The 15,899-nt window shown below is 36.7% G+C and overlaps 1 protein-coding gene across 1 annotated transcript; it reads right to left on the bottom strand.

Annotated features, from left to right (window-relative positions):
• Window positions 1-1,409: 1,409 nt before the first annotated feature.
• Window positions 1,410-10,238, bottom strand: LOC131799297 (palmitoyltransferase ZDHHC11). Its single transcript, XM_059117012.2, has 10 exons — window positions 10,126-10,238; window positions 9,771-9,993; window positions 7,926-8,098; window positions 6,968-7,069; window positions 6,675-6,790; window positions 5,440-5,571; window positions 4,487-4,599; window positions 3,924-3,973; window positions 3,386-3,479; window positions 1,410-2,771 (listed from the first exon to the last, which is right to left on the bottom strand). Exons 2-10 carry the CDS (start codon window positions 9,981-9,983, stop codon window positions 2,196-2,198), a joined length of 1,569 nt encoding a protein of 522 aa, XP_058972995.2. The 5' UTR covers window positions 9,984-9,993; window positions 10,126-10,238; the 3' UTR covers window positions 1,410-2,195.
• Window positions 10,239-15,899: the final 5,661 nt, after the last annotated feature.

The raw sequence follows: 15,899 nt of genomic DNA, 5'->3' as shown, positions 1-15,899 counted from the left end.
TTGATTAAAGCTATGACAGATCTTCGGGGTCGCTCTTTTCGTAGGCTTTCGTCTTCCGCCGTTTTCTCGAGTCTTTTGCAGAAAGTTGCCTTCGAGAAAATCCTCATTATCATTAGCGCTGCAGAACGCGCTTTACTCCGCCCGCGGGAAGATTTGAGACGAGTTGGGGAGAAGTTTGTCGGGGGTCTGGCACTAACAATTATTATAGAGCTAGTGCTAGACCACTTGCAGACCTCCTGCCGGCTAGTCAGGCTAGTGTCATTCAAGGCCTCTTGCAGTTCCCGAGATTAAAGAAAACACTCGTGCCGAGGCGCTGATACTGATGAGGGCCTGTTTGTAGGCTACTGGGTAAGGGGAAGGGTTTTTAAGACCAGTTCTTCCACGAACAATGAAAACCGTAGTCCTAATTCAAGTTTTTAGAGTCTAAACCAGATGTCTGACTTTCGCTTTTGTGTTACTCACGCTTTTGCTTCATTACGTAATCACCTATTGTTGACGGGAATATCAAAGACTTACTACTGTGCAAAGTTTTTTAGTAACACTCATCAAAAGTAAACCACTTTGGCAAATAGGATCAAATTTATCCAGTACGTGACGGCCTCTACTGTTTCCGGAAATGTCACTATTACACTAACCCAGATAACGGTTTGAAGCTTGGCCTCGTGAACATGGTATGAAGGTTAGAAATGGAAGGAAATTGTTCATTCTGATATTGAGAAATAAGTAATTTTTCAAAGCCTTCTTCTGCAAACCCATTATTTTTTCATGTGTTGTAACTTGGCTACAAAGAATATCAATTTATTGTGGTTCTCTCCACAATCTTAGATTTTTTTTTGTCTTTAAAACGGTCATAGATTGCGACGACTTGACATAGCTGTCACCATGTTTGAATATCGGAACCCTTGTGCTTGGTTTACAAGCCGTAGAGAATATTTCTGGACCGGCCCCGTTTGATCCGCTGTTAAAAATGCAGTTCTTTATTTATATATACTCCTTTTGGCAACGTCAGGCACAACAGTTAATAGTCCTTAGCGATTAAATTTGTTCCATCGGTTTACCTCTCAATTAATTTATTTCCGTGTTTTATCGCAACTCGATCAATAATGGTTGAAAGTCGGAAAATCACGATATGAGAGTATCATGACGACTCCGTCACCACCTCAGGTGGCTCTCAGACGAATTCGTAGTCGTCTAGTCGGCAAGGCCAGTCGGGACTCGAGCCTAACGGGAGAACCTTGTCCGCAAGTTCGTGACAAATTTAACAACCACCTTAGTTTTCACCCTTTGTTTAACAGTCAGACTTTGGCCGACGACAAGAGCCTGAGAGAGCGATATTCTTTGGCTATCAAAGAGAACAAACTATAAAAGTAATACTCAATAACACTTCTCACATAAAGAGTGCTCTTTCAAGTCTCCCCAGACGACAAGTGGGCGCCAATGATCACACCCTACGGTTTTGACATGAAACGTTACAAGAGAGAACTTAAAAATTCTTTGTAAAAAAACTTTACTTTTGTTTAACCAATATTTTAAGTTTTAAAACAATTAAGTCTCAACAACTATTTTTCAAAACAGGAAAGCTGAGCTTATTACGTTAAATAACGGTTGTGATGCCGAGGCAATAAATAATAATCTGTGTTCCGAAAACGAACTAAGAGTGTGTGCAGAAAGCTTATCTAGAAAGTTCAGTAGAAAACGTCCCTTATAAATAACACGACATTATTTGTAGAAACACTATATCAATATCTTAAATAGTGAAAAAATTAATAGTGGGCTACAAAAGAGTAGTAATATTGTTGACCATTATGTTGGTATCAAGATTAGTTTGGGCTCTAAAGAATTTCACAGCATCATCAACCACTGCATTCTAAAACTTTAGTAGAATCCTACAACTACTTTCTAGCTTATCGTTTAAGAATTGATGTAAAACTTGGCTAAGAATATAAGAGTTATCTAGTCTCTACGAGAAAAATGCTTTTAATTTACGAAATTAATTTACGGACAGAAAATTCATTTTACATCATAAATACTTTTGGGTTGTATAGTGAAATTTTCGAATGAAATTTCATTTCATTTGTAAAATTTCGCCTGTAATGTACTAAGTTGCTATTTACAATTAACGATAACGATTGATTTAAAATATTCGTGTCACTGGAGTGCTTTAATTCAAAATTTCCTAATGAAATTCGTCCGAGTCAGTCTTCCAATTGTAACTGTGGAAGTGGCCGGCGATTTACAACAGGAGGTAAGCTTTCTGGTGAAGCGCTTTTCGTCTTTTTCTTTTTCTTCTTCTTCGGAATTGGAGCATCTACAGTGTCTTGTCCTTTCGCTACATCTTCCGGTTTAATATCTTTCGTGACAACCCCAACAAGTTCACATTCCTCATTATTACTTGTCTGTGAATTCACTCCTTCACGAACTTTCCGTTTTTTCCTCTTCCTGGGACTTGGTACCAGTTCCTCGCCTTCATCATCATCGGCTAAAGTCATCCCACTAGGCCCCGGTCGGGCTGATGCTGTGTCAGTACCGTATTGGTCGACAACAATTTCCGCAGGTTGCTCTAGCTTAGAGGCCATGTTTGCGATTGCCGGCTGATGAATTGCAACCCGTGGGGTAGTGGATGTGATTTCCTTCAAGGATTCCTCTGAACCTGAAGGCTCCGTCATGCCCAGTGGCGAATAATCTTTGATTACTGAGGGTTGTTTAGACACTAATTCCTGGTCTTGTGATTGTTTATGGTCAACACTGGATCTGTGATGTTTAGCAGCGGCCTGAAGTGATTAAAACAGTAAAAGTAAGAATAAACTGATAAGAGAGGGTAGTTTTAATGTCGGTACCAGAGACTTTCTGTTAATATACCAAATAGAGGTAAGAAATTAAACTCCTGACGCGCGATTTTATCTCATCAGCTGCACAGAGGTAAATAGAACTAGCCACTCACTTCCGAACTAACCAATCAGCGTGCGCGTAAAGCACGATGCACTTGTGTACTAATAATGGTTACGATAATGGTTACAGTGGAGGCAACGACCAGAGTTGAAAAAAATATTCAATACACCTCACAACTGGCTAAGTTGAACCGATAGTGTAAATGGGAACTTATTCAGTTCTGACTGGCTAAAAAGGAATGAACTTCTCATTAAACAATGACATAGCAAAAAAGTGAACTGAACGAAGTCTCTGAATTTCTTTTGGCATCCAAAAACCCCTCATGACAGATCGCGAAATCGGTATTCTTTTGTGCTTGGACCAAATAATTTTGTGCTATTTAGACTAATTCTCGCTAAAACAGAGATGTTTGATCTCATTCTCTAGGTTGGAATAGGGTCTACTAGGCATACCGAGCACATCTACTCACTTTCCGGCAAACAAATCGGATACACACCTTAGAACTGACTTCACTTATGAACTTGACAGTTGTCTCAACAGGGAGAGAATCCTCTGATACCTCGGACCTGCCATGATCACTTATTTCAATCCTTAAAATATTAAAGAAGACAAAAAAAATATCATTCTGTTGTAGGAGAATTCCAGTACACAGTTACAGTGTCAAAAAGATCTAGGCCTATGATATACATCTGTTGAAACCTCTTTACTCCAATACTTTAAGTCAACTTTGCTATAGAATCTAAACTGTCAAAGGTCCCTAACATCTGAAAGCATTCTTAGGGAAATTGCAAAATGAAATTGCTGTTTGCATTAACCCTTTAACCCCTAAGAGTGATTAGTATCTAATTTCTCCTTACAATATCATCCCTGAATCACACATTTAGGATACAAGAATAAAGGAAATGATCAAAAACTAAAGCTCTTGATTGTTAAACAAATTCTCCTTGTCAGCCCCTTAGGAAATATATAGAGCATAGTATGGAGAGTTTGCATACTGATGTTAGGGTGTAAAGGGTTAACTTGATGAGACTCACCTTGGAGGTTCTGCATTCTCCCTCCTGTCTTCTTCAGGTTTCACTTTATTCTGTGAATTAAAAATACAAGAAAATCAACTGAACAATCTCACAACCAGAAAGGAAAGAAGAATACCCAATGATTTCACCTCAACAACCATGACACTTGGGAAGGCTGGACACTTCATTTACTGCTACATGTGAATGTTTTGAGTAAATGAGAAAAAAAACCAATGAAAAAAAAAACCGCTGTACAGATAAAAGGTTGGAAAAAGAGGGAGAGGTCAATTAGGTGTGTTAATTCAAGTCATGAAGTAGTTCTTCCCACCCTTAGCAGCCATGTTTTATTTCTTTTTTCAAATGATCAACACAGTTTTTTTGATATTCCCAAAATGCTCCCACATAATATGTTGACTTATAACTGACTTGTACAAGAAGATAACTCAACTTGAATCTAACAGAATAATGCTATAAGTACAGGTAAAACTCTCAGCTCTTAATTACCAAGACCTATTAGAAACTGCCAGATATGGCTTGCATAACTGGAAAGTTAGCAAATATGAGACAAAGCAGTGTTAAAATACCTTAAATAATTTTCTATTTGATGGTGACTTTGCGCCTGCTTCAACATCAGTGACACCAGCTTGGCTATCTCTTGAATTAATAATGAACTCGTATGTGGATATTCTATGACACACTGTTTAAGAGCACAAAGCAAATGGTTCAAAACCAATACATAACTTCGTCATTACTAGAGAAGTCTGTGAAATGAAACATACCCCAAAAATGCACATAAGCTGACAGGGCAATCACTAGGCATTAGATGAAGGAGAACTTTAAAGAAATGTCAATGGACTCCAGATCTGGTTCGCATTTAAGTGTGGAGAATATTTACATAACTTGATGACCATGCCGTAAACTTCCCTTAATAATATCAAATGTCAATTTTAACTTGACATTCAACAATATAGTTGAGCATGGAAGTTATTATCAACAATATATGGGTTTGATCAAGTTGCAATCATATGTCATGTTCAAAGCAAATCAACAACACATCTTTATCTTTTTTGCTTCATAGCGTTGTATGCTGTATTAATAGGTTTGTAACAATGCTGATGAATGTCCTGTCAATGCTCTATATAACATCCATCTGTCAATATTCTGAAACAACAAACTTTTACAATCACTGTTTTAACAGTCTCACTGCAAACTTAAAAAAAAATCAGGAACTTGAAGAAAAAAGGAAAGACAAACCGAACAGTTCAAACAACAAATGAAAGTCAGTTATTCCAAGCCAAAAATTTAACAGTAAGCCTTTACTTGTTGTACTCTTTTCTGGTTTTTCTGGCTCACATCTTAATTTCCTGAATTTTCCCCATTGCATAAAACACCTAACCAGTAGTAGGGCTTGATAGAATGCATGTTCCCTTAATGGAATAACCTTGCATGTATTTCGAACCTTGTTAATTTCTGTTTTGAACCAGTGGGATGCTATGTAATCACAGGTTGTTGTATCAGTTATTAATTGCTTCCTTACTTAAATAAATATGAAATCCTAGCAGGTGTCCAAGAAGAGCTATGGTAAGCAACAGTAGACCCAATATAACACCAAGGAATGCAACAAATACTTCATCAGAAGAGACTTCAACAAATACTTTGAACTGTCCTCCTGAAAGACAAACACAGTGGTTGCTTTAAGTCACTTAAACAATACTTTCATCAGCACCAAGCAGTGAAAAAAAAAAAAAAACACCCAAGATTAAATTCCCAGGGGAGGGGGTGAGCAAAACTAAAGGTTTAGTAACTTAGTGTTACAGTCAATGGTTTCAACCTGGGGGTAACATATGATTGTGTGGTCTGATCATCTGGGTGAGTGTAGTCCTGAGAAGGACTGTTGGAGGGTGGTAGCAACTGATGTTTTGCAACTGGCCAATCAGGAATGACTTACACCACTTGAGTTTTACAGCCCATAACATAATGGCTAAATGACCAATAAGTTTACACAAACTGGACATAGTACATTCGACTAACAACAACTAGTCACTTGACTATAATGATCACCTCTGCTCAGGTTGTCAAAACATCAGTCACTACTACTGCCAATGTAGGGCAATAAAAAGGCATTGGGTCACTACTACCACAGTTGTTCTCTGGACTACACTTAACTGGACAATCAGACCAAACTAGACTCAATAATACTAAATTATCCTATTACACTCTTCCACCAATACAGTACCACATTTTCTTTAAAAACTTACCCTCTAACCTATAACTTATTGTTGTCGCCACTACAGTTAAGATTGTCATAGGGTAATGTAATATTATCAGGCCAGCTAATAACATAAGTTGGCCACTATAAAGATTAAAAAAGCTGATGTTTCCAGCATTAGCACTTCGTCAACTGCTCTGACAAGGGGCTAACAATCAAAACATCAGCTTTTAAACTCTTTACGGTGGCCAATTTACGTTATCAACTCAGTTGATAATACTAAATTACCCTGTTATAACCTCCCACCAATGCAGCACCACAGTTTCTTTAGAAACTTACCCCCTTTAAGATTATCATAGTTGTACCCTTAATTACAAGATACTCCTTCCTAGTAACAAACACATTGTGGGATTACCATAGGAGTGAATATGAAAGTAACTTGTTCACAGCACACACTTTAATGGTAGTGGGATAATTTTGGTAATTATTTCCTCACAAACATTGTACAACACCGTAGTTATAGATAAGTTACAGATAAAAACAACGAAATTGTTTAAATGTACCTGTTAATGACTTAATGCCTTCTTTGTCCACAAAGTACATTACAAAGACGTAAAAAGTAATCGTGAATACTGTTAATGCCAGAACAAAGGCACTAGAAACACAGCCAATAAACAATCTGTGGATTAAAGAACAATTCAAAGCATTAATTTTTACTAACAATGAAAACATCTTGTCACAAACAATATTGAAAAACATCATATCATAACAATTACAAACATAAGGCTTACTATTCTGGATAAAAGGCAAGCTGTTGAATGAACTTACATGCAAGACAAGAGTTGAATTAGCATACCTATAATTCTGTCCTCCTACACAGTTATTCAGCCATTTGCAATGATGGTCAAAATCAGATACACATTTGTTGCACACAGAGCAATGTTTGCTTTTGGGTCCACTGTTGAAATCGGAAACATTTCACTCATTACTTATGTTATTCATTGCAATTTGCATGAACACCAACATTGTCTTGTACAAATCTTCCAAAGTAATGATTGCAATGAGATGATTTTTAACAAACCTTCCTAGATTCTTATCATCCAACCACAAAATTCACTTGTCCAGTATTATAAGGCCTGGCCTAACCCCTTTTTACATACCAGTAGTTATTAAAATCATTTATCATTTTCACAATCTCATGTATATTCAACAAAACAATATTTAGCTTAGCAACAAACATGTTCAGATTATGGTATAGACCTCCGTCCAAAACTTTGAAAGATGTTTATTTTATATTTTACACTAAAACAGTGGATAGCATTGAAGGCATGCACAGAGTGACTCCTCAAACTCTAAATATCCTTATTGTCATTCACCTCCAAGCAACTTGCACAGGAGTTGTGCCCAAAAACATTAAAAACCACAGAATAAATGAGTCAAATTATCTTTTTGTGCCATAGTATCTCACTGTTTTAGTATATAGCAAAACAACTTTTCATCTCTGTGTCAATGGTTAGCGGTCAATCTTTACATCGCCATATCCACCTCTAGCCACCTTCGCTTCTCTTAATGTCCACTAGCTTTAAGCACAAACTTGACCCTTTCTGCCATTCAGTAGAACTATCCATAAGTTTTCTACAAATCCCTCCAAAACTTAGCAACTTCCCAGCAGAGTCTGAGAAGTTCCTGAATAGATGTTTCTACAAATGTCAAAAGTCTGCAAAAATCTAACTGGCTCTTTTCATAATTCTATAGTTTTCTCATTATCTTAAAGAAACAAATTTATAAAAAGTAATATCAATAGAAAAGCTTACACATCAGCTTGGCAGATATAACAGTGGCAGTTTTCAATAACATGTGCATGCTGGCTCCTATCGAAGATTGCTTTGCCCTTTTGTGTATCACCTCTGATGTTTGGATCAGCTGGGTCTAAGGTCAGTGCCATCAAATGAAAAATGATGTGAACAACACCAAAACCACCTGGAATCTGAACACATTGGTTAAGGAAAAATGCCTTAATAATAGAGTTAACCAATCACAGTGGAGCATCACAGTTTGGTAACATGTAGGTCAAACATAGTTTGTCATAAAATGTGTGTGACTGCATTGTCAGACAAGTACAAACATATGTATCATGTATATTGCAGCTTCTTAAAAAAACAACAAAACTAAATATGTTCTCAGCATTATAAGATACATGAAAAAATTCCATGCTTCTGATTAGCTGAAAACAAGTGCATTCTCATGTAACCCAAGTGTAAAGTTCTAACACAAATGCAAATTACAAATAGTATGCGCATGCCTTTTGAAGTTTGTCTGTCTTGCCTTCCTGTGATGATTGTCATGTAAATTATTAATGAGTGGTGACATGATTTGTCTTGCAATTTGGAGTAATAAGCTCTTTTAAATTTTTCAAAGATTACAGTTTGCACTTACCATATGGGCTTGTGCAATTTTGTTGTCTTCAAACAATTTACTTGTGCTTGTTAACACCAAATTGCACAGCAAATCATGTTATTACCTTTTGAAAAACTCTTCTGAAGCAGACATATATGAAGACTACTCTATCGAGCTCTGTTCTAAATTTTTCACAACCCAAACCTAAATATTTCTCTCCACTCACTGCCATATGTCTTTAATAAATTTACTTCTGAGAATTTGGTGTTACAAAAAACTTTATCCCCAATATGATGTTTCCTTTCTTACCATGACCTTCCTACTTGTAAATGTATCGATGAAAAAAGAATCCTGGAAATGAAAGGGTTAAAACTCCTCTGAATCAGAACTCTAAAAGACAAGTACTCTGATTTTCAACTTAGGTAACTTTAACAAAAAACTACTTTCTTCAGCTTTACTCGTAAGTGATATATTCAAGACAATTGTTTCCATAGCGGAAGCGAAGGAATAATTAAGACATTATGACACTTAACATATATTGTTCTTGCATGCAGAAGTCATTATTATGATGAAGAACATTTCCTATCTCCTACTTCTTCAACATTATTAGAGCTTTAGGGGCTGTCAGAAGTAAAAATGTGTCCATGCAATAACCAAAAACTTAAAATTCGCTGCAGTGTAAAAAAAAAAAACTATTTTCACAATTACAAGTTAATGAAGTCGTAAAATAAATTTCTCCAAAAATTCAAGTTTGTTCCCATTTGCGTTAAACGCGAGGAAATTACAAAATTTCGAAGTAAACTTTGCCAACATAGTTTACCACTTAGTAAAGGAATTATCATTGTAGCTGAAACTGAAGAACAACGGAGAAATTTTAATTATGACTATCCACAAAATCATAAGTTTGGAAATTCATTTCCTCCTCGGCATTAACTGTTTCTGTAAGCTTGATATCAGCCCGACTACTATTTAAAATTTAGGGTTAGATATGTTCAGGGAAAGTAGAAAAAAGATAAAAGTTAAACGTGTACACGAACTCTCATCACTCTTTGCTATAAAAACTCAAGTCATTAACAGACAGTCATTAGACATAAAATTACGTGATAAACACTTCATTCTCGCGCTTGAGTCGTATAATTTGTAGATTTCACCTTTTAGCGTTGTGCATACATAGATCTATATGAGTAAAAAAGACCACATCTTCCTGATTTTACGCATAACATTGAAGGAAAGCTCTAGAAGTCAACATCACCAAAGGATACAATGAATCCAGCTGCCTTCCATTCTTCAGGGAGGTAAAACACGAAGACACCAAAATAACAAACTGAGAAAAAGAAAATGAAAAACCACGCGACGAATTGAAGAGGATGCCATGGGCAAGACCAGCCATTTATTCTTTCCTTCTGGTTCATCGTCACAGTCGACGAAGCCCTCGACGAAGTTGCCGTACCGTCCGCTCCGTGAACAGGAATCATCCTAAGAAATCTGTACAAAGGAATAGGAAATGTGTGTTCAAACGATCGTTCCTCTGTGAACACAAACTTCACTGCAAAACAGGAGGCTTGTAAGATTATAATACGTGCAACAAGGTTTTGAATTATTTCCATTTAGACTCACAAAAAATTAAAAGATTAACGCTCGCAATCGTCCACAAAAATTAACTTTTCCTCGCCGAATGAATCAGACTCCATATCGCCATTGTCAACAATAGATGTTGGCTAAGAAAGAAGGGGACGAGGGAGAATAAGCCCAATTGTCGCCATGGAGATTAATAAATAGGAGATTATGACGTATAAGGTGTGACACAGGCCAACTGGCTCGAGTCTCTTCGGGATTTCCCGCAATGCACCCGAGAAGAAATAAATTTCAACAGTGAACCTTTGTGGAGTCGCAAAACACAGCAGCTGCGAGTCTAAAAGATTCAAAAGAACACCTGAAGAAAGAAACAAACTTATTGATGGCGGTGGAATAAATTGGGACCTGTATTTCCTGTTCTCAAAAAGGAAAAACAGATAATTTCCACGCTGATCTACAAACGTCAACTTTATTTCTCATGTAATAAACAATCTCACCACACTACAAGTGACGAAAAGAATATCGTACACATTTGTAATTCGGCAGCTGTACAAACACAAACGACTCACTTCATTTACCTATTTCAACTTTTTTTCATAAAATGATCCTCAGAGTAAATTATACTTATTTAGAGCCACTCCTCTTCTTTTTCCTTTACGAGCAACTCTCGAAGCAAAGGAATATTCAAATATTTTCACACTAAAAAAAAACCTGACTGCGCATGAAGATTCAACTGAGAAATTAAGCGCAGTTCCTGTAATTCTCGCTTCAAGAGTATTTGTCTTCTTCTGGTCATGATCATGTGGAAACGAGTGGCTCCTGGGCCAAGAATTCTACCAGAGTCACCCATTTTCCTGACTAAGTGAACAGAAGAAATGAGGATTCCAGAGGGCACTAAGAACGAAGGCAAAGAAGGCGTAAAACAAGCGGCACGGACAAAGGGGCATTGGAGACGAGGAAATCGCGTTCCCTCTCTCATAGACCACCAGCTAGAGAGGCTAGGCAACAAAGCTTTAAATTTGTTGTGGTCGTCCTGACATGGCGTCGAATTTTTCGCGGTTATGGGAAAAAAAGCGCTGAATTGCATTAGAGCATGTTCGTATGTGTATGGAGAATGCGTTGTACAGATGCATCATTATCGCTATATGAATCCACCACCACCACGAATACATCGTTATCATTATCAGGAACAATCAAGGCCGTTCTCCAAAATCGTACCTAAGAGGCAAACCACTTAACATTTAACAACAGGTGAAGTCTATGATAACCATTTCATTATTTAATTTAATTTAAATTTTGCCAGTTACTGTGTATCCAGTGTACTGACAATCGATCCGTCAGTGAACGCAATCGAAAAAAAGGGCAGACAAAATGGTAGGTGTGTCATCTTAAGCTCACTGGCTTTTTGTTCGTCTCTTCTGACCTTCGCCGCCGTAATGTGAGCTTTCCATGTAACACGCCTCCTCAAGCTGAGAACATGTAATACTAATGAGAAAAAAATTATAATACTATGATATCTTGATGAATGGGCCGTGAATATGAATGAAATAAAGATATGCCGATTCTCGCACATCGACCGTGTAGTTTCTCCTTCATGCTGGAGAAGTCTTTTGACCAGTAAGAATGTACGGTAACTGTAATAAAAGTCCTATTAAGATTTGTGATTGCATGAGTTCATAACGAATGCAACGAAAGTATCCTATAGAACCTTCAGTCGTTTTGAAGGATGTTTGAGTTCCTCGCCATCAAATTTAATTCGTGAGAGTGCCGTAAAGGAACAACGCCTTAGATACAGTTCTTTATAGGCGACTCGGTGTCTCCTCCAACCGAGCAAATGATATATAAAATACATCTATAAAAATACTCAAACAACGCCAACGTAACCTAGTTTACGACTTCAACTATAATAACATTTAGCAGAGCAAACAGCGAACAGAAGTTTGTGGCTTACGACCGATCACAAAGTAGTGTTAAGGTAAACCTGTAAGACTTGCAATTGTTTTAATACATATCTCACATAACTGTAACCCTCATTTCAGAGATTTAAATAGAATTTTTGCTCCTGTTAACCCTGGGCTGCTGCTTTAGCGAATGCACTAAGAATGCGCCGTGTGAATGCCTTGAATTAAGACGTTCATTCATTTAGAGTTACAAGGTAAATCCAGATTCTGGGAAATTGTACATGAGTCGACTTGTCAGTATTGTAACATTTTGGAATTAAGTGACCTGACGAGGTAGTAACTCTACGATATCTCTTGGTGTTCACTAAGTTTGGTAGGTTCACTTTTCAAGACCTACATACCATAAAGCCTATTTTTCAGGCATAATTTTAATGCTTTTTAAACGTGAAAATCCAGTGTGTCACTTTGATGAGAGATATGAAGCGAAAAACGTATATTAATCGTAACCTTTAAAAGCAGGCTTTTACTTGATCACTTTTGTGTGTGTAGTCACCACTACCAGCAGAAATTCGTCAATTTTTTGCCGAAAATTTAAAAATCTAGCTTTAGATGACTCGGGAAAAAGAAGAGGATTTTCTCAGTGATCACCGTTGAACTAAGGTCTGACACCGTTGACTTGTGCTTTTGAGAACTGAATGCGAGAAACTAAGCCGGCGAATGCCGGTTATTTTAGAATAAAGATTCTGACTGTTAAGATTTTGCGGATGCAATTTTTCTATGCGATTTTTATATTCTTTGCTAAAAGGAAAAAAATGCTCATGGTGGATTGAAAATTGAAAAATTGGTCTACATTTTGAGATAGCCTTTCCGAATTCACCGGGAGGTGACAAGATAGAGAAATTAAAATGAAAACATCTTTTTGTGTTATTTACTATTTATTGAAAGTTCATTTTCGTGTCTACGTTTGAATTATTCAAGCCTACATTTCGCTTAAGGATTGAAATTATTAACACCAAAGAGAAATGTTTTAAATAAGCTCTTGGGGAGTTTTTCAATCAGCCCAAATTCATATATAATACCTCGTTTGCTCAAAGCTTCAATTTCTTTGGGGAATTAACTCTCAGTTAACTCGGTATAAATCTTCTAGTAAAGAAAGAAATCAACCGAACAAGTTATTATTTCTTTTCTCCATACGCAATTAATTATTGAAAAGAGTTATTTAGAAGCCACCAAAAAGCTTTTACAGTGAAAAGGGTTCCCTCTAGGGAAAATGAAAAGATTCGAATTAAATAAGAAACAAGTAACTCCTGGTTGGATGGTCGTACGCAGATAACAATTTTAAGTGAACAACAAACAAAACAGACAACATATTAGATTTTTACTTATCGGCAGGTGAAACTAATAAGAATTTCTTTTTTCATCGAGTCCGCTAACCAAATCCGAGGGCGTCAATTATTGTAAACACAACCTTTCGAAGTTTTTGCAAAGCTCTAGTCCCTTGGTTTTCTATTTTACTTTATCAGTTAAATATTTTTCGTGAAAGTTCCTTCTATTTTTTCTTTTTTGATTCTTTTTTCGGCCTTCGACCAGACGTAATATCGTAGGCTTCGCTAATGATTATGATAAAAATAACCTGTTCTTTTTAATCGACAAGGTGTCAAACGTAGAAAATTGCTCGAGAGGCAGTTACATGGCCCGGTGACAGGTTGACAAGGGGAAATCAACTTAATAAAACCTGAATTAGCAGTGAAATTAAATGGGCATGAAACTTACAGGATCCTTAGATCGAAGCAAAAAAGGACAGATCACTCTTTCGACAAGCAAACCCTAAGGGTAAGTTATTTAGTTTACGAATAATCCCCTGAAAGTATAAAGGGCATAAAAATTATTTACGTCTGACCCTATTCCTTTGTAAGAACCGCAACGAAGTACTGAGTTTATTTCACCATATTTAAACGATTTGAATTTTTATTCAATAGTATGCTTTTAGCGTTGACTGTATCTCGAATCAGTTAACTGCGGCAGTGTTGTTCAACATAGCTCAAACACAGGAATTTTTTATTTTTTAGTGTCTTTTACCTTGCCCGCGAGACTTTTTTTTTTACACTCGTCTGTGTCATTTGAAATTAGCTTTAAGGTCGAATTGAGCTGGCATCAGCTTTGAGGTCAAATGCAGACTAGAGAGAGCTTTTTAATTTCAAAATTAAATCTCTTAGTTTTGTTTAAGTCCCCGAATGTAAGCTATGGACAATTGATATTTTCGCGAAAAGGAAAAGGTATTTTTCGTTATGCATATCGCTATCTCAACTAGTTGCCCTTGTGTATCATCCTAATTTTCTCTTTGCCACCTCTTTTGTAAAGGTAAGGCCCTTTCTTTTAAAGGAACCGTGGAAACCTTCTTCGAGTCTCACCAGCTATCGAATGTTCAGGTGAATTTATCCAAGGTTACTAGAGCTGAATGAAAAGAGCTAAAATAAAGCTATTGCGGAATACCTGAACCCGGTGGCTGTTTGTTCAAAACCATTTAACCACTTTCACAGGAAACAAATAACGTTACGTATTAGTTACAGTTCGTTGTCAATCTGTCAGCAGCTGAATAAATTTTGAATCATCGTATACGCCAAATTGAAATTGATCAAAAATCCGAGCTATCTTGACTAGAAGAAACTGTAAATGAAAAATTATATAGTGTGATCTAAGGTGAACGCCCTGATTGCCCTGTATTAGAAACGTGTTCTGTAGGTGAGCTTTTGTGCAGGAGAGGTGTGAATTCAAATTGCCTCTTCATTACTCGGCGGCAAATGGTGAAAATTCCAATAGTTTTTATCCGGCGAATGAAGTTCCGATGAAGTTATCCAATGTTTAAAAGCGTTTTTGCCTTAAGATAACAACATGTATCAGTAAATTCACTCTCAGATCAACTAGACTTTCTTTCATTTCATTTTCCATTTGTTTCGAAGCATTAGTAAATCCCGCGGCGGCCATCTTGAAATTAACCTATCAGACACCGACGCCCTACGCGGGATTCGAGGCGCAGTCAAACCTAAACCAATCAGAACACACTTCTCTTCATAGAATCACCCGCGAGTTATTATTATACAAGGTCTCTCATCCATTAATCTATTTATAATCAATTATGCTAATTTTCGTTAGATACTGGAACTGTAGGAATAAAAAATGTACTTCAAGATTTAACTGATGATGCGCGTGATAAACAATGTTACCAGCACAACCACAGAAGTAGTCAATTGCTTAAGGGAAAAGAAATGTTTGGTAGTAATATTGCCGACGGATTGTTGCGTAATGCAAAAAGCAATACCATTTGAATCTTTTTAATTTTGATCTTTTTTTTAAAAACAAATTGGTGGTCTTTTGAAAGATAGCGATATGTCACCGGCTTTTTTCAACCTGAATATATAGATTAAAATCATTGCCGATGGAAATGACAAGGACTGGTCGGCGATTCGTCTAAAAGATGTCCTTTGTACAAATTGTATTTTCAATCATTTAGTCCATTTGACAGCAACGTACTCAATTCAAAGCCAACAAAACTTGTTAGCTTTATGAAAAATGTTATTTTGACTCTCAAAATCAGACGTTTGGAATCGATCTGCGTGGGTATGTTTGTATGGGTTGCAAAAGAAAAAAAGAAAAAAAAACCGACATCGTTTGACTTGCCTTACTTTTCGAAATGTCATTGTACTCGGATAATGAGTTTCAAAGTTAATGATGTTTACGATAAAAGCCGGAATATAAGATGTAACAATTTCAATTCATACTTTCAGCGCTTTGACTAAGTAAAAGCGGCAATTAAAATTAGTCGGATGGGTTCATTGATACACATTGAGCGCACAGGAAATGTTATTGTCGGAAAATCCAGCAGAAGAAAAACAAAACTACCATGTTTATTATGTC

This window comes from Pocillopora verrucosa, chromosome 3, assembly GCF_036669915.1.
Source record: "Pocillopora verrucosa isolate sample1 chromosome 3, ASM3666991v2, whole genome shotgun sequence".
NCBI classification, from domain to species: Eukaryota; Metazoa; Cnidaria; class Anthozoa; order Scleractinia; family Pocilloporidae; genus Pocillopora; species Pocillopora verrucosa.
The sequence above is the reverse complement of the archived record's forward strand: the minus strand, read 5'-3'. Positions and strand labels throughout refer to the sequence as shown.